Source organism: Pistacia vera, unplaced genomic scaffold (genome assembly GCF_008641045.1).
Source record: "Pistacia vera cultivar Batoury unplaced genomic scaffold, PisVer_v2 Contig578, whole genome shotgun sequence".
NCBI lineage: Eukaryota > Viridiplantae > Streptophyta > Magnoliopsida > Sapindales > Anacardiaceae > Pistacia > Pistacia vera.
This window is the reverse complement of record NW_022196421.1, coordinates 376420-395716: the sequence shown is the minus strand read 5'-3', so window position 1 is coordinate 395716 and position 19297 is coordinate 376420. Positions and strand designations below refer to the sequence as shown.

The 19297-nt window shown below is 34.7% G+C and overlaps 3 protein-coding genes and 1 pseudogene across 4 annotated transcripts; all 4 read left to right on the top strand.

Annotated features, from left to right (window-relative positions):
* The first annotated feature begins 1376 nt into the window (after positions 1–1376).
* Positions 1377–4005, top strand: LOC116109342 (annotated as a pseudogene).
* Positions 4006–5130: 1125 nt separating this feature from the next.
* On the top strand, positions 5131–8539 carry LOC116109341 (protein YIPF1 homolog). Its single transcript, XM_031395568.1, has 6 exons — positions 5131–5287; positions 5381–5420; positions 6014–6094; positions 6356–6560; positions 7227–7494; positions 8046–8539. The coding sequence occupies exons 1-6, from the start codon at positions 5231–5233 to the stop codon at positions 8250–8252; spliced, it is 858 nt and encodes a 285-aa protein (XP_031251428.1). The 5' UTR covers positions 5131–5230; the 3' UTR covers positions 8253–8539.
* A 1418-nt stretch (positions 8540–9957) lies between these two features.
* LOC116109347 lies at positions 9958–10601 on the top strand. 2 transcript variants are annotated; one of them, XM_031395574.1, is made up of 2 exons: positions 9958–10303; positions 10442–10601. In XM_031395574.1, exons 1-2 carry the CDS (start codon positions 10053–10055, stop codon positions 10536–10538), a joined length of 348 nt encoding a protein of 115 aa, XP_031251434.1. In that variant the 5' UTR covers positions 9958–10052; the 3' UTR covers positions 10539–10601. The 2 variants fall into 2 exon arrangements, with proteins under 2 accessions (XP_031251434.1, XP_031251433.1); XM_031395573.1 differs by having other exon boundaries at positions 10439–10600.
* Positions 10602–17411: 6810 nt separating this feature from the next.
* On the top strand, positions 17412–18105 carry LOC116109346. The gene has a single exon (XM_031395571.1). It carries the CDS (start codon positions 17412–17414, stop codon positions 18069–18071), a length of 660 nt encoding a protein of 219 aa, XP_031251431.1. The 3' UTR covers positions 18072–18105.
* The last annotated feature ends 1192 nt before the right edge of the window (positions 18106–19297 follow it).

Genomic DNA, 19297 nt, shown 5'->3' with positions numbered 1-19297 from the left:
GTTTTTATACACGGCAAAAGGGTAGACAAGCAAAAAGGATCCAAAGAGAGATATATGTTAACTACTGCACAAAAGAATGAATTTATAATTCTTTCGAAAATTATATCATAGCTAAATATATTACTTATGGCTCACATGTTTTACTTTTGATGTAGGAATTGAATTAATTATAAAGTTAATAAAAGCTGTTGTGTGAAAATTGAATTAAGCAAATGTTTTAAAGTTGAGCCAATGGAGGCATATTTGTATTTATCAAAGTTAATTAAGCAAAAGAGAGTGTTTAACTTTATGGAATATATGTAAATTTATCATTTTAAAAAACTGGCAGAAACGTTGGAAAATAAACTCTCAAGCACAGGTTGGGTGGTTTTAAAAACCGCTACTAAAAACCCCTCAAACCGTCATGGTGGTTAACCTCAAAAACGCTACGAGGTTTACTCTATAACCGCTACCCTGAAACTCCAAGCAGACCCTTAATGTTTTTCTCAATCTTTCAAATGAGTAATAAGTCATGTATGCTTTTACTAATCACGCTACAATTAGACAAAGATAAAGAAATAATCATGAGGATGATAGTACGGAAATACAAAAAAATTTGTGCCAAAAAACTCTAAATTACTTGAGAAACTAGAAATATTTGATTAAACAAGAAGATATGCAGCTACGAGTAATCTACCCGCAAGTTAAAAGATGTAGTAACAATTTGAAGCATAAATCATTATCTTAAATAACTTTATAAATATTTTATTTATGTATATTTTTAATGACATAGTATTTTTTTTTTACAATATACAAATAATTATTACTGTAGAAAGACATCTTTCTTAAGAAGAGAAATAGAAAAATTATAACTTATTACAATGTAAAGCTAATTCTATTTATAACTATCCTAAATTGAGAATATATTTTTTTTAATTATATAGAGTTTATTTCTATATAAGTATCATTATAGAAAAGTTTTACTGTATTATATAAAAAAATATATTTTAAATAAAAAAATAAATTCATAAAAGCATGCAATTTTGACCATTTTTTTAAAGACTGAACACGTGTTAACTACAAAATTGTGCACGAGCTCACGTGCTTAGGAGTGACTAGAAACACAGAACCTCGCTAGATCGTCAAATTCACCAACCTAACTCTGGACGGAGACCTTCCGGTCCGAAACGAAACAAACCCGATTTCGTCTTCATTCGCAAGTAAACGCCAAAATTGTTACAACATGTATATAACGGCGTGCCTTTCCCATACTCTGTGGCAGTTCACATTCATTTATTTATTTTCTTTTCATAAACCTTCAACAAAAAGGTTTATTACTTCACGTCTCTCGAAAACTGAAACCCCATAATTGATCCGGTGTGGTTAATACGGTGAAGATGGGTGTTGATCTCGAATCTTTATCGGAAGCAACTTCAGGTGCTATAGGACACTGTTGAGCACAACGATTTTGTACCCGCTTGACACGTGTAAGACCAAGTACCAGGCTGAGGTCAAAGCTCATGGCCAGCAGAAATACGGTTCTCCGTCTCAGTTTTTTATTGTTTTGATCTGTTTGTTGTTTCCTTATCTGGGTCTTGTGTTTTTTTATTTTAATATTTTTTTGTGATCTCTGTGTTCTATGTTTTGTTGTTTGTCTGATCGTGATGTGTGATCTTCTAAGTGTGGATGAGGGCAGCTACAATTTATGTTTTGTAAATGTTCTTCATAGTTATGTTTACCTTGTTCGTTATATCTAATTTGAAGGCAATATATTTTTCGAATTGCAATGATTCTCTTGTGAATTTCGGCTGTAATTTTTGGAAGAAAAAATGTGAATCGATGACAAAATGGCTGCCTTCGTTGACCAAAACTCTATTTACAGTAAAATAATAATAGTTTAAAGGAATCAGGCTAGGTCATGAGCTCAATGTGCTGGGGTTAACGACCTAGTTGGTGTAGTTGTTGTAGCTGCGAGTGAACTGAAAATAGAACTACTAAAAATTGACTTTGCAGTCTGGACATTAAGGACTCTTTGAAATTGTTATTAGCGAGTGAGATAGACGATAGGTGTGGAGGTTGACATAATGCACTTGATTTGCACTTATTGTGGGTTGGGAAAATTCCAGTTAGCCATTGTTATTATGCAATCCATGTTGTTGACTTGCTAACTGCATGTTTGTTTCAATCTGTTAAGTATAATGTTTATTTTCTCGATCACTAGTAATAAAAGGTCACTTAGTTCAACTCAACTAAATGGATGATGGTTTGCCAAAGATTATCTTTAGATGGGATGAAATGTGCTCCTATGAGTTTCTATATGATTATTTCACAAATTCTATTAATGATTCTGTTTAAGGGATTTCCAGGCATAAATTAAAAAAAAAAAAAATTGTTTTATGATCTCCGGTGGGGAAGATAACCTTTAATCTTTAAGTTAAGGCCTTGTTACATATTTTGACTATAATTGCTTGATTTGTGTTTATCTTGGGTTATGTAGGAATCTCTCAGATGTTTTCTGGGAAGCAATATCTACCGGTCAGGTCGCTCCTTATACCAGGGTCTAGGGACGAAAAAATGCAGTCGTTTATGGCGCAGTTTGTCTACTCTCTTGGTTACAGCTATTTCAAAAGATATATCTGGAAAAGAGTGGTTCTAAATCAATTGGGACAAAGCAAACTTGATTAGTTGCTACGGCTGGGGCTTGCACTGCCTTTTGACTCAGGGGAGACATCGTTTAGCTAACTTCCTGCTTTTGTTGAGAAACATTCTAATTTATGCAGTGAAATGTAGCACATGTTGCATATGTCCAGATTCCACAAAGTTTAAGTCGAGTGTATGATGAGCCTATAATGAGTTAGCTCATTTTTTGCAGAATAAGATCCTCTGTCTTAGATGAATGGTTTGAGCTGCCTTTTATGATGTTAAATAATGCTATCTTCTAATATATTATGTTATGCTACTGTCCTATCTTAATTTGGTACATCGAAACAGAAAATGGAAGAAATAGTGGTTAATGTGTAAAAATAAACGTTGGTTTTGACACGTGGGAAAAAGGAAAGAAGTTTTAGAATGCTATTTCTGTGTCATTTAATTTATCTCTTTATCATCTTGCAAAACACATAATATGAGTGTTTTTTTTTTTTTTTTTTTTTTTTTAATAAATCTTAAACTGATGTTTGACTACTGTTAATTATTGTCAGCCCTTGGATACAGCCTCGTCAAGGATGCAGACAAGTGCCTTTGGAAATCCAAAGGGCTTTAAAGACACTATCAGAAGTAGCTTGGAATGCTGCTTTGATGGCCTTGGCATCTCTCTTTTGCTAACCTCAAATCTGCCATTCAGGTAAACAAACTGGTCTTTCACTTTATAACTAGAATGTTTTGTCTCAAATTAAAAGTCTCATCATACTTCCTGTCATATAACATTTGTTCCACTTGCAACATTTGATTCTAAGAAAATAGACTAGGCTAACACTTGTACTTTGCAGTATACAGTGTTCGATCAGCTGAAACGACGACTCTTGAAAGGAGAACAGAAGGGTTCATCTCCAATGGCCCTCTCTGCTTCAGGCTTTTGCGCTAGGTGCTCTTTCAAAGAGCATTGCTACTGTATAACAAATATCTGCAATCAGGTTCAATCTATTATCATCTCAAACTATCTCAGTTAATAGGTTGATATATAGAACAAACGAGACCTTTACTTCCGCATAGGTGTAAGGTAATGATTCAAGCTGCAGACTCAACAGATGATGGAACTACGAAAAATCAGCCAAGATCCCGCAAAACATTGGCTGGAGTTATTTACGCTATCTGGAAAAGAGAAGGGCTCGGGCTTCTTCAAGGGATTGCATGCTCAGATCTTGAAGACTGTGCTGAGCTCGGCTTTGCTTTTGATGATCAAGGAGAAAATTGTGCCGCCACCTGGGTTCTTATACTCGCAACCCGAAGGTATCTCTACTGAGCAGGGGTAGATTGAAAAGTGCTTGATTGTGAGAACATTGTCCATGTATATAACTATCGCCGCAATAGAAGAAGAAACAAATTTTTTTAAAGCCGTGAGTCTAAATCTTAGAGAGGAAGTGAATTAAGGCGAATAAATTCGGTTTTGGTTGGTCAGTTATCAAGAATAAGCTGCGCCAACCATCTTCTGTTGCATTTCTGGACAGCGGTTTCTGTAAGAGCAATAATGTGCCTAATAGTTGTACAATTTTATGATTTGTATTATTCATAACATATTATTTCAGAGATCAAGTTAAATTTATCATCTCCATTGGGATTGTTTTGCTTCTGAGATAGTTCATCAGTGAGCTTTTAAGCTTTGAGCCTGATCAGAAATGGCAAAATAACTTCAATAAGAAGCTTTTCTTCTGAGAGTTTAGATGACTCAACTGAAGTATTTGTGTTCATAAGCAAACCAAGTTGAATTTTCTTTCAATATTTTGTTGACAAGTATGTGGTAACTATGTTACCAGAAATTCAAAAAATAATTAATTAATTTTTTTTGTTGAAAATTAAACACCTACCAAATAATATGAAAGTAATAAACAAAAACTAATTTAATCAAAGAGTAATGCTTTGTTGGATACAATTTAATATTTTAAGTTTTATTTATTTTTTATAATTTTCAAACATGTTTTGTATAATATTAGGATGAAATTTATTAGAAATGATTCGTGGCTGCTGTCGCAATTCGCATCAGTGCACGCCATGAGTCAATTGGCGAACTGGTTTGTCATCGTTCCACATCCGACTAAGGCACATCGTCAACCCCCATCTGCTTCCCTTCCGACAATTTTAAGCACTCTTCGACTCTCTTTTTAAAGCATATTTCATCGTTCCCTTATAGTACTTATTTGATATCAGTCTTTCTCTTGTATTTAGTTTTGAACGGAATTTATTATCTAGTTTAGACTGCATTCTCAAACAACCCGACTCGCAGCGTCTCGTGGTGTGACAGGGTCCCATTAAAATAGTATTTTTTCAGATTTTAATTAAATGTGTTACATTATTATATCTAATAAATACTTGGTATTCATACTAATTAACATTAAAATAAAATATAAATCTCTTGAATTAATTAAATTTAAATAAAAATTTAAAATTTAACCAAAAAAAAAAAAAAAAGATAACTCACAAAGTACATAAAGCCACGCGCGTTCTACTGGAGACAAAAAGACAGAGAGAGATCAGCTGAAGCAGAGAAGAGAAACAATTTAACGAAAAAGAAGAAGAAAATAAAAGGACTGAGAAGATGATGTCCGGAGGATACACAAGCATTGATAATCCGAAACTCTCTGGATCCGTTCCGGTAAGTATTCACAATATTCACATCTCTGTTTATTTTTATCTTTTTTATATAAACTTAGCAGATCTCACTACGTGCTTTGGTTTAATTTCGCAGGCGGTTCCAGATCAGGGCCACGTCACCGTCAAATTTTCAGGTAATTAATTCATTTTTGAATTAAATTTTCATCTTATGTGTTTGTCTTTGTAGATCAAATGTCTGTCAAGAAACGTGATTAGAATTGAGAATCGAGTGGTTTGATTTCGTATAGTAGATTGAATCATGAGAACTTTGTTCATTGAAAGTATAGGATGCTTGGATGTTGAGAAACTGTCTGTGAAGAATTGTGTAGGTTGATTTGTTGTTGCAGGCTGAGCTGAACGTGAGAATTTGAGGTTCTTGTTCAATTTCTCAGCAATTTGTTTCTGTTGATGGGAATTGTAGGTTTTTGTTTGGTTGCTTAGATAGTGTAGCAAAAAAATGAGCAATTGGGATTAAAGAATTTTGAATCTTGAGAATTGAGAATGGACTTATTGTGTTAGGCTTAGCTGAGAGATAGTTCGACATATTTTTTTGAAGCAATTTTTTGACCTTTTTGTAGTTTGATAGGTTTGTGTTTGGTTGCTTTCTGAATATAAGACTTCATTTGAGCTTGATACATGATTTGGCCTAAGGTTCATGTTTTTCCATTATTGTCATTGTTGTTAATGATATGTATTTGAGTATTGAATTGGTGAATTATCATTGCAGAGTCAAATCTACAGACATTTCCACCTTCTGAAGCACAGGGAAAGATTTCCATTGCTGCTGGTCCTCCTCGTGATGCTGATGGTATTGCCAGCTTTGAGTTTTTTATGATTAAATATTTAGATATGTTAGTTATTGATATTGGTAAGAGTTATATTATCAGATCTGAGATCTATTTTTATTTAAATATTTGAGTAGACATGAAATTAATGAACTTAGATGGTTGAGTTTTACCAGGGAAGTATTGATGGATCCCAACTTATGTTAATGTTTATCAATCTGATTGAATTTTCATTGAATTACATCTGTTATCCTTTTGTGTCTAATAGTTTCAAATTGATGCAGATACATTTTCAAAATCTGGTTCTGGTGCTGGTTCTAGCTCTGGCTCTGATGAATCCCAGCCTAGTGGTTGGTTACGGCCGTTCTCACTTGCTACTTACAAGCCATACTTTGATATTGACACTGCAGATGTTTTAGACAGGATTAAGGACTCACTTTTTCCCTTCAGAGATAGCTTTAATGAAAAAACAGCTAGTAACCCTGACTTGTAAGTTGTCTTCCTGTTAGTCATTTGTTTAATGGATTTATTTTACTAAAATATTATGTGTTGAATACAAATACCGTCTTAGTGGAAAACTTTTAATCATGATATTCTTATAGATTTTGCCATGAGCATACCACAGACTGTTGGAGCAGAAAGAACAAAAATGGAATAACTTGGCACTGTGCTGGCAAATCTGTTTTAGCTGGGTTGTTTAGAGTGAACTACAATGCTTACCTGATGGGTATATAAGGTCTCTTAGGTGATATTCATTGATTCTGACATAGAAGAGTAGATCTGAAAGAAATTAAGCATCTACCAATTTTTTTAGATTGTAAGCAAGATACAGGCTAATTTATTACCTGATGTAAGTTTGGAAATTATGAGGATCTTCCACATAGTTACAGCTTATAACTGGGAACCACTAAGACTACTAGTCTATCTTTGCTTGTGCTAATTTTATTAACTGCCATACAGTTTATTTTACCCTTTGTCAGTGTTATGCCAAGCATTTATCAACACTGGTCTAATTTCAGTTGTTACATTTGTATTAGCAAGCTACATATATTTCTAGCATATTGTGTGAAAAAAAATTATTTGGCTCATTTATCTTCTTCATTCTCTCCTTCATGAGTAAAATAGTTTGTGATCTTCAGCTCATATGCTGTGCAGGTATGGACCATTCTGGATTTGCACCACCCTCATATTTGTAGCAGCTTCTATTGGCACTTTCGTGACGTACATAGCACACAAGCTGAAGAATAAAGAATGGGAGTATGACATAAACCTAGTGACTTGGTCTGCTGGCTTGTTCTATGGCTATGTCACCATTGTTCCTCTTGGGCTATATGTTATCCTTAAATACTTCTCAGCACCATCAGGCCTTGTTCCGCTGTTTTGTCTTTATGGCTATTCACTATTTGTCTTTATTCCTGCACTGGTGAGTTCTTTATTTTTCAAATATTGCCTTTGAATCATTTATAGCTATTTCAGTCCTTTCCTTCTGTTTTCTTTTATTTTAAAGTCCTTCCCTGACTTCAAAGAATTTCTGCTGAGCATATTTCATGTTTTCCAAAAGCTAGAGGAAACAATATTAAGCTCTAAGGTCAAAATTCCCATATGTGTATTAATATAATCTAGACAATGTATTTAACGAATTGATATTGGTGGTGATATTGCATGGTTTAATTGTGTTATATTCAAGGTAAACAAAAGAAAATGTTAAATCAGAATAAAGTGAGCCCGACCTCTATGGTTACAAGTTCAGTGTTTTGCGTTGTATGAGTCCCATCTGAAAAATGTAAGGTGTGAATGACTAGAAGGGATTTCTTGACTGGCCATTCAATATCAATCTTTGAATATAAAAGTTATATGACAATTCCCATCTGAAAAATGTAATATACCAAGCACTTGATGAACTCTGGAAACAGGCTCCAACTGCTAAAGCTTAATCTTTTTTTCTTTTTTCTTTTTTCTTTTTTGTGGTTGCAGTGTCTCTCAGTTGTGCCCTTGGAGATTTTCAGATGGGTAGTTGCCGGTGTGGCTGGGTTCATGTCGGCAACTTTTGTGGCACTTAATCTCCGAGCCCACATTAAGTCTGCGGGAGAAAGGTGGTTCTTGATAGTAGCGGGGATCTTCCTGTTGCAATTGGCTCTGTCTGTCGCCTTAAAGCTGTATTTGTTCACCGTCACAGTATAGAGATATGAGCACTCACAATATTTCTTCACTTCACAGCATAAGAGTAAACTGTTCTTTCAATACGGAGGCATGAACGGGTTATACATCATAAAGAAAAAGTTTCTGGTCCTTCAGCTTCCAAGGTCTCAGGCTTTAACCCAACATTATACCCCAATTAAATCCTTGTGTATTCATTCATTTCCGGAATATAAATTTGAGCGTAAGATTTTCTTTGCTTCTTTCCATTCTCGTTGCAAGTCAGTTGAGTGTACATCGTCGATAAGATGTCATTTTCAGTTTGATTATTATTTTGATTGTAAGTTTTAGGTCAATAATTCTCGAAATAGAGACGTCTGAAGAGCATATATAGAATAATTGCAAATGGACTTGAAAAATCGTGTTACATAAGGTTTGTTCTAAAGTCAAACATGTGGGCATTTAGTCTCTTATTGGGGCCTTTAATTTCCAAAATCATACTTATACATTTCAAACATAATTATCACATTTTGGAAGATTAAAATAGGATCTTGGTTTGCTATTTTTCATGGGAGACTTTTTAAGTTTTCCAAATTAATGGTTTGGTTGACAATTGAATCATGGATGCCTTTTTGCATTATTAAATGGACCCTCAAAGTTTAAAAACTTTTATCATAGATACCCTTTTGCATATCACTTTCTTATAGGACCAAAGTTATTATTTTATCTCAACAATGTTTTATAAGATCAAAGTGACCACTTTACTTGTCTATTACAAATGATAATGTAACGAAGTTAGGGCATAAGGGTATCCATGATACAATTTTGAAATTCTGAGAGTTGATCAAAAGTGCGAAAGTTGTCGTCTGATGTCATCCGAATGATAAGTTTGTAAACATTAATGGGGTAGAATAGAATAGGAAATTATGTATAGATAGATGTGTGATCAAGTAAGACGAAACCAGATCATAGAAAAAATTATTAAAAAAAAAAAGAAATGCAATGTCAGACTCAGAGCCAGTCCAAGAGAAGAAACAAAGGCATAGTAAACAAATATTAATTTAAACCTAAACCCAACAAAACAAACTCTAAAGATGCCTTTTCCCACCAAACCTATGTTCTTTCTTCTAAAGGCAAAGCACCCTTAGTTTGTGAAACACAAAACACAATTAACAAATCAAATTGTCATAAACAAATATAAAACAAGCCCTAGAAAACAGCATTAACCAGCATGGACATTCTCACCATTTTAGACTTTTAGATGAGGAAATTTGAAGAAAGTGAAAACAACCCAATAGAAGGGTCAAATACTCATACGTAAGATCCTGATTTTGAGGCCCCTTTTTTAGACAATTTCCTCAGTTGGGTTTGGTTTGGTTCATTTTATTATTAAAATATTGGGTTAACATAGACCCCCTAAGGTAAGATGTAATTACAAAACCCCCCAAGGTTTTTGAAATAACAAAAATTTCCCTACCATTAAAATTTACTACCATCAAATTGCCCTCTTAATAGCTAAAACTTAACCGTTAAGCGATTTCTGTTATTTTCAAAACCTTAGGGGTATTTTGGTAATTTTGAGTGTGAATGATGTAACACATTTCATATTTAATCTTCAAACTCTTTGAAATCTATAAAATAAAAACTTTATAATATCCAATAACATAGGTTTGACTAACGTTTTTCTGTCTTTCTCTTTAAATTCACCACTAACTTACAGTCTTACACAACAAGTCCAAGCTCTCTCTCTCTCTCTCTCTCTCTCTCTTCTTTTCTCATCCTTTTCAATAGAAGTGCTTCTTAAAAGTGGTTCTTGAAAGTGTTTCCTAGAGTACCAAAGAAGCCATGTTGAGGTCAAGGAATCAAGTTCAGTTCACTCTTCTTCTGCTCTTCTTATTAAGCATGTCATTTCTGGGACATGAAGCCCTGGCAGGGAGATATCTACAAGCTGCAGACACACAGAAGAATAAGCCTCAGATTTGGGACAAAAGTACTTCTTCTTCAAGTAAAAACAATACTGTAGATGACGATGATTCAAGTTTTGTTGCTACCATCAATCGAGAAGTGCCCTCTTGCCCCGATCCTCTGCACAACAGGTAGGTTTTGTTGAAGAGTTTTACTTGTAAATACAGAAACACCAAACATATATATATATATATATATGTAAACTGTTGATCGATCACTCCATGGATTCAGAGCTTTTTACATATGTAATATTTTATATTTATTAGCAGGAAGATCATGATCAATGTTAGACGATTCAAGTTCATCATATACATCAAGATTTCAAGAAGTGAATCTCGGTTTATATGTGAGAGTTCATTATATTAATGGAAAAAAATACAATAACATGAGTCTTATTATTATTATTTTCTTAATGCATTTGTATTTCATCTCTTTTTATACCCTTTTATTATTATTGTTGTTGTTGTTGTTATTATTATTATTATATTATTTAATGTTATCTATAAAAATGGTGTCCCTTGTTGACTACAAAATATTAAGGGACATATCTTATATATATGGACCCGCACATGTTATATTAATAATTGATTTATTAAAATTATTTAATTATTCTTCCTCAAAAGGCTTATTATTAATTTATCAATTATTTGACTGTATAGATCTTAACTTCTGCCTTAGATTTAATCTAACCGGTTTTCTATTATTGTTCATTTGTATGTGGTTTCAATGAACGTTCCCACGATCATAATCACATTTCATGTTGAGAAAGGTATTATTATTCTGATAATTTATTCGATAATATTATCATATCAATTAATAGCGTACAAATAATAATTATTAAAGTGATAATTTCTTCACGAATGTATTTATTATTATTTAAAAAAAAAAGTATATAAGAGAATTTCAAGCAAAATTATTAGACAAGTTTTTACTAATAAACTAATATTAAAAAGACACATTTGAGCAAAGCCAATGGTAGGTCGTGCCGCCCAGGATAGGGTATGAAAATATGCGGGCCGTTTCGTGGGCCTTAAAAAAGGCACATGAGCTGGCACAACATGACACTAAAAAAAAAATTGAAAAAAAATTTAAGAATTTAGAAATTAATGAAAATGAATATGTATAATAATTCTTAATCTTAATTTATAAGTTTGTATTTGTAATTTATAATTATAATTTATAAATAATAAAAAGTATTAAAATTCAATTAATATTTCAATATCTGATTATTTTATTATATTTTTTAGTGATTATATATTTTTTTAATTAGTATAATACAAAATGTCATTGAATATAACATATAAAATACTTTTATAATAATTGTTAGTAATAATCAAAATTACCATAATTTATGAATATTAAAATTAAATATTTTTACAAAGCATGTGGGTGGGTCCAAAGCATGACAAAATATATAACGGGTCGTGCCTTGTGCCTTCAAATTTGGTGGGCCGGCATAGTACGATAAGGCATGAATTTTTGTGGGCTTTAGCACAACACGACACACGACATGATGGGCCTTAAATTTTTCGGCACGGCCCACCGTCACTTCTGCATTTGAGTAATGACCAATGGGCGAGTCATGCTTATGTCATTTTGACGTACCACATTATCCTTAGACAGTCCAATAAAATTATATTATATGGGTATTTATTTCAAAACTTATTCATCGTAAATACGAGTAGGTAAATAAATATATATACGATGTATCATCAGAAAAGAAAAAAGAAAATTGTTCTCTCAGTGTAATTATGTAAGTACTACTGTACTATAGAATGACTTATAAACAAATCGACTAAAGAAGAAATATTTAATTAAAAGTGGTGCTCCACTTGGACCTTGAAAATGGAACATTTGGGCCCATGGGCTCATGTTCAATTACGCGGTTTTGCTTCTTATTGTTTACATTTCAATGTAGGAGCCTATGTTTCTAGTATTATTATTTTACTATTGCATATTATTATATAATATATGTGTTTATTAAGATAATTACATTATGCCACTAGGGTTCGGGTCTAGTATGGTCTATATCGTACAGTTTAAAATATCAGGATAGATTTTTCCGATTCTAATAGACGTTAACCTGTGTAAGGGTAAAACAATTATCACCTGCCAGCAGCCAATGCCGTCGTTGCCACCGTCGGTTCCAGAACGACACATGACCGGTTGGATCTAGCCAATTGTGCGTCGATCTTGCCTTTTTCAGTTAGATCCACAGTGATCTGGTCGAAAACAACCAGATCTACAGCTAGAGATTTGGCAATTAACGATAATCATATCTTGGCTGTCATTGATGTCCAGATTTTGGCCGTAGATTTAGCCTTTTCCAGCCAAATCCACTGTGGATTTGGCCGAAAATGGTAAGATTGGTGCATGATCGGCTAGAGCCAGCTGATCATGTGCCATTTAAGATGACTGACAGCCACCGTCCGACGATGGTGGCTGGTTGCTGGAAGTTGATTGGGTGGGTGGGGGTATTTTTTTTAATTTATAAACTTTTATTGTGGGGGGTGTTTAGCTAAATTAACAAATGTAGGGGTTAAAACTAATCTAAATATTTTCAGAAAATGTTTTCTAATAATGTACCAAACAAATTCTCAGAATCTTATCCTAAATTGTATTCAGAATAGGATTTTATAAATCTTATTAAAAAAAAGTGTATCAAATGCAGCCTAGGGTGCGTTTGGCTCCCTATTTGTATTTGTATTTGGAATTGGATGTAGGGGAAATGTGTTTGTTTCAATACTCAGAGAATCAAATTCTAAAAATTTGATTTTTGACACAGTAAATGACCGTTCTGACAAAAGTTGAGTTTTTTTTTTTTTTTTATGCTTTTCCTCTCTCTTCCTTATTTTCTTCTTCTTTTTCCTTCACCATGCTAACATGGTTGAAGGCATTCAAAAACCGACCACGCTAACACATTTCAAGGCATTCAAAAACCCACCCTTAACTTCAAATCATCACCGGCGTTAAGAAATCCAGATCATCATCCTCAACAGTGACCATCTTCCATGTTACAACCAAAGGTAGACCATCTTCCACCTGCATTCAAACTCAACACCCAAAGAACCTGAAACTCCTCCTACCAAGATATTTAGTAAAAAAACAACCACCAGCGGAAGAGGACAACAACAAAACACCCCACTGCCAAGCTCGACAAGATCGAAAGCAAATCATTTCTTCTCCAACCACCTTCGATCACCACCACGTTCGAGCGCCACCTCCAGCGTTGACAGGACTATAGATCCACTAGCAAAAGGAACGTTTTCTTCTCCAACCTGAGCCCACTGCCTTTGAGCGCCACGACTGGCATATAGAAGCCCAGATCCAACACCTTCGTTGGGGAAACCTCCCCCAACCCAAGGGCAACAGCTTCTTTAGTAAGCACTAGTTCCACCACCATCGTCGACGAGAGGTCATCTAACACGAGGCCACCACATTCTTTAAGCAGTAGCGACAGTGTTTAACTACTTCATTAACCCACCGTCGGTCACCGTCCTCCAACCCCACGCCGGCAGATCCGAATGATTTATTAAGAGGTAACCCACCGTCAACCATTGTCTTCCAACCCCACGCCGACAGATCCGAATGATTTGGTTTATGTTTTAGGATGCATTTGTTTTATATTAGTTTAATATTTGTTTTATTTTGCATTTGTTTTGGGTTTAGCTTATATTTGCTTTATTTTGCATTTGTATTATATTTGATTATGTTTTATTTGTACGCAATGCAGTGTATGGATTTCATTAGTTGTTTGTGTTTTTTTCGTAGTTGGTTAGGTTGTAGTTAATATGGCTGTAAATGGTTAGGAGTAATTAGTTTAGTTAGTTGAATTAGTTATTATAGTTATTGTCAACTACAAATAATTAACCATGGTTATTGGAAATTTTGGGCAGATTCAGCATCGTTATTTGATCGTAACAACAAATTACAATCATATGAACAAAAGTCATCATAATTTGGCCCGCCGTCGCATGATCGATTACTACTTTCAGCAGAAGAGGAAGTTTCGATGTTTTTCTAGACTTGGAGTTCATCATACACCTTGTTGGTCAACATTGCTTGTATCTTTCCCTGCATTGACGACTTCAAGTAGTGTTAGATCGAACGAGGTAATGATTTATCTGTGTTTAGTTTATGAGGTTTAAATGTGCGTATGTGTGTTGGTAATGTGTTTGCTGATTATTATGGTGTCCCAATCTTGGTTGTCGTTCTCACCGTACTATTATTAAATGAGTGATAATGTCAACTAGTCCGCTGAGATGACCCATAAATTTATGGTTCTGTTGTCTAAGCGTGCGAAAACTTCCCACGGTACTTCAATAAAAATAATAGATTACCAGGGTATGTTGGATGACTTATCATCATTGGTTGGGAGGAGACTTAACGTGACACAACTAGCCTCTAAGTACTTTCACCTGAGAAAAGTATATCAAGCATGATTGAAATTGCTTCAACACACGGGCTTTGGTTAGGATCATGAGTCGCAAACTCCAACGTGCCCCATACAGGTTTGGCAAGAATATATCAAGGTAAATTTCAAAATTTTTAATTCATATTAATCTACGACACCGTACTTTTACGAAATTTTTTTTGGATTGACAGATTACTTTTCTCAAGCGAAAGTACTTAGAGGCTAGTTGTGTTATATTAGTGGGTAGTTAAGTTTATTGTGTTATTAATGTTAATAGTCGATTAATATTACTAAAATTCAATTTTGATGATATGACTATATTGAAGCCATTGATGACACACATGTGTACGCTTCGGTTCCACAGGAGTTTGGCGATAGGTATTGGAATCGCAAAGGAATGTTGTTATAGAATGTAATGGCTTTATGCGAATTTAAGATGATGTTCAGTTATGTCGTCACTGGGTGGGAAGGTTCTGTGCATGATTCAAGAGTTTTAAATTTAGTTCTTGATTATCCTAATTTTGGATTCCCACATCCTCCACTAGGTATAAGTATCTTCTTTACGTATTATAGCATATTGGCTCCATTTTTGAGGCCCTAGAATTCAAATAACATGTGTGATTTTATTACAGGAAAATAGTATTTAGTTGATGCGGGTTATCCAAATAGCAAAAAGGGTTCCTTGGCCCTCATAGGCGAGTGGCTTACCATATTCATGATCACTGCCATAATCAGAGGGGGCCACAAGAGTTGTTTAACTACAGACATGCATCACTTCGTAATGTTGTCGAGAGAACCTTTGGTGTTTAAAAAAAAAAAGGTTCCGTATTTTCAATGGAATGAACAATTATCCGTTGGACAAATAAGGGAGGATTGTTATGGCATATTGTGTACATCATAATTTTATCAGAATGTACAATGTGGAGGACCCTATCTTAAATGGTATACTGAAAATACGGGCAATGAACAAGTATATTTTGATGGCCAAAATGGGGCAGAAGATGGCGAAAATGGAGAGGGATCAAGTCAACCGCATCAAGGTATTATAGATGATATGACGACTCTACGGGATAATATAACGACTGAATTGTGGCGAACACATATGACCATGTTGTAGTTGTTAATGGAGTATATGTGTACAAACGATTATAAGGGTTGATAATTAGTAGCTTTGTTATATATGTATTAATGTGATGTTTTTAAACAGTTGGATTAGTACTTGAAATTAATATGAGAATTTTTTTTTTTTTTTNGGGGGGGGAAGGAGTGGGAGGAGGGAATTTATTGCGAATTTCTTATCTATGAATAATTCACCTGATGTAGGTTGCAAGTAAAATTTCGATTTTCTTTGTTGATGTTTTTTATTTGAGTTTCTCGTTTTAGCTTTTGGATCTAAAATGTTTTAAGTAGGTTTCTAGGGGCTGGGCGAAAAAACTTTTAAATGCCTTATTGATACAAAGAATCAATAAGGCATTTTACCAATGAAATATACACCTAGCTCAGACATAATGAATCTTGCTCTCAACTTTAAATCAATAGAAAGAACCCAAAAATATGGTTGCTATGAATTTCTTTTAACAGTATGAATGTATGAGTAATTGGGGAAATATTTTTGTGCGATTACAGCATCTGGTGGGCCATGCGTTTGGTCATAAATAGTTGAATGATGAGTCTCTTTCTATATGGATTGCTAAAATTTAGGTCCATTAAATTTACGATATATTTTCTTCTGCGCATTAGTAGAGTTATGTATTCTTTTGAAACTCTATATTTAGGGAGTTATAATATGAGGGTATATTAATACACGTAAACTATTATTATTGTTATTATTATTACCTTTTGAATTCTGAATCAGCCTTCTAGTGTTTTGTCTGATGATGCTGATTATGGATTTGGGTATAGTCTATTTTTGTTTTGTAGTCCATTTATCTTTTGTATTGTTTCTGTGGATGTGGATTTGTTCTTAAATGTTTTTAATATGTAATTTTAATTGTCATATGAATATAAATTTTTGAGGTTCATCACTTTTATTTCTCTTGTGGACAAGGTCATGTGAGGCGTGTAAACTTTTTATTTTATTTTTTTTGAACAATTTACACCTTCTTGAGTGGTTTCATTGTCATTGTCATGGATGTGGTGCCCCTTTTGCTTGCCCAGATAACATGTGAATATGATGGCAATATTTATTCTTAGAGCTTGATAGATATCATGAATCCTTTCTGTGAACTTTCTGTGGTTAAGACCTTATTTGTCAGTGTGCTTGCCTTACATCTGAATTCATGCCATTCATTGGAAAATCAATCTTCTGTCGTGTGTACTTTCTTTGCATTTTAATGGCTAATATTTGGTTTTGTTTACTTGTAGTGGAGAAGGCCATGTGAGCTGTCTGAAACAAGACTAAATTGTGGGTTCTGCAATTTTGATAAGCGTACTGGTTCTCCTGGTGTGCAGATAATGGGTAAATGCAAGGGTTGTGGGAAATTAGGAAGAATGCTGCCAAGGGATGGGTCTGTTAGTCCGTACCATTTTTCTCTTCTTTTGTGTCCTGTCGTTTCTGTTTGGGATTGCATTGTTCGTAAAATGAAGTATTCCTACAGACCTGAGTGGGTGTAGTCGTTGTGATCATAGGTCAGCATTATATAAGTTTTCAATACAAGATTGAACCAGAAATTAATTAGGGTTATTAGTAGGGAAAAAGAAAAGTGAAAGAAGAAAAGATAATTATAGGGAAATGTATACATTTTAGAGGAATACTCTTGAAGGAAAAAATTGAGCAAACAGGACTGAGTTTGTAAAGGTCGAGTCTATAGACGTGTGTAGTATTCATGGATAACATGGCATGTAATAAAGCGCAACCTGTTGTGAGAAAAGCAAAGAAGAAGCAGGTGAAGGATGAAATGGATCGCATCAAACAGGCTGAGAAGAAAAAGAGGCGCCTGGAGAAAGCTCTTGCTACATCTGCAGCCATTCGATCAGAACTGGAAAAGAAGAAACAAAAAAAGAAAGAAGAACAACAGAGGCTTGATGAAGAGGGTGCTGCAATTGCTGAGGCTGTTGCTCTCCGTGTCCTTTGTGACGATTCTGATGATTCATGTAAAGTTTTGCTGAACAAAGAAGAGGGATTCAGTTCTTGGGATTGTACTAGCAATGTTGACATTTTCATGGGTGGAGGGAGAGCATCTCTTCCTCATCAGGACCGAGCACAGTGTACACTTGAAGGCATTGGGTGGCTCTCTAACACGTATGGTTCTGGCTGCAAGTGGGATGACTTTGGAAATGGTGACTGGTCATTTACGTATGGGCCTATTGAAAGAAATCTAACTATGCCGTATCTTGAGGACGAAGGTTGGGGAGCTTCAGAATTCTCTGCTGGTCTTATTGCAGCACAAGCTGTTTCATCACTACAAATTGCAGAGGATGCACAAGTAGACGCCATTGTTTTTAATGGGATGCTCAAGAGGGACAAGTCGTGGTTTAAAGTCTAAAATAATGGTTTTGTATATATTTAGTACAAATGAGCCCTCTACTTAAATTCTAATGTTGCTTGCTTCTTCAGTCAAAAAAACATTACCGCACTAGCATGTCCAAGTCGGTTCTGTTTTTTTTTGGGGGTGGGTCGGGGTTGCTTTCATAATTCTGTGTCTTGAAGTTGCTTGGTTCATATATGGTTGATTTTCACACGTCTTGAACAATTAGTAGATTTGTGTTCTTGTTAACTCTAATGAGTTAGAAATATCTGCTGACTTATTGTATCGAATATTTATAGATTATATGTTAACTAAATTAGTCCCTTTTGCAATTTGTGATTCTTTCTCTTGACCATAAATGGAATAGTTAAATATTATGTTAAACAAATTAGTTCCTGACGCAATTTGTGATTCTTGCGCTTGCCTATAAATGGATTCTTCCTTGCGACACTGATGGGTATCCTTGGTTCCCTATTTGTATTTGTATTTGGAATTGGATTTAGGGAAAAAGTGTTTGTTTTGGTACTCAGAGAATCAAATTCTAAAAATTTGATTCCTGACGCACAAAATGACCATTCAACAAAAGCGCACGGTTTTTTTTTTTTTTTTTTCTTTTCCTCTCTCTTCCTTATTTTCTTCTTCTTCCTTCACTACGCTAACACATTTTAAGGCATTCAAAAACCTACCATGCTAACACATTTTAAGGCATTCAGAAACCCACCCTTAACTTGAAACCACCACCGGCTTCAGGAAATTCAGATCGTCATCCCCAACAGTCACCATCTTCCACGTTACAATCAAAGCTAGAACATCTTCCACCTGCATTCAAACTCAACACCCAAAGAACCTGAAACTCCTCCTACAACGATATTTAGCAAAAAAACAACCACCAGTGGAAGAGGACAACAGCAAAACACCCAACTGTCAACCTCGACAGATTGAAAAATTGAAGCCAAAATCCACACACCCAACCTACCAACAACAAACACCAGCCCATATCCAAAGCACCCCCCGACTGGACATAAACACATTCACGATCTATTAAGGAAAAAGAAACAATTACAGATAACATTTCCACACCATAGTCACAGACTAAGAACCCAAAGCAAATCATTTCACCAACCATCATCCACCACCTTCGACCGCCACCACCTTCGAACACCACCTCCAGCGTTGACAGGACTCCAGATCCACCAGCAAAAAAGGTTTTCTTCTCCAACCCGAGCCCACCACCTTCGACAGCC

Excerpts from the sequence above, each read along its gene's own strand:
- LOC116109341 (XM_031395568.1), top strand. The coding sequence starts at position 5,231 with ATGATGTCCGGAGGATACACAAGCATTGATAATCCGAAACTCTCTGGA. Across the intron at positions 6,095-6,355 it reads TCCTCCTCGTGATGCTGATG|ATACATTTTCAAAATCTGGT; the intron begins GTATTGCCAGCT and ends AAATTGATGCAG. Across the intron at positions 7,495-8,045 it reads TTGTCTTTATTCCTGCACTG|TGTCTCTCAGTTGTGCCCTT; the intron begins GTGAGTTCTTTA and ends TTGTGGTTGCAG.
- LOC116109347 (XM_031395573.1), top strand. The coding sequence starts at position 10,053 with ATGTTGAGGTCAAGGAATCAAGTTCAGTTCACTCTTCTTCTGCTCTTC. Across the intron at positions 10,304-10,438 it reads CCCGATCCTCTGCACAACAG|CAGGAAGATCATGATCAATG; the intron begins GTAGGTTTTGTT and ends TATATTTATTAG.
- LOC116109346 (XM_031395571.1), top strand. The coding sequence starts at position 17,412 with ATGGATAACATGGCATGTAATAAAGCGCAACCTGTTGTGAGAAAAGCA.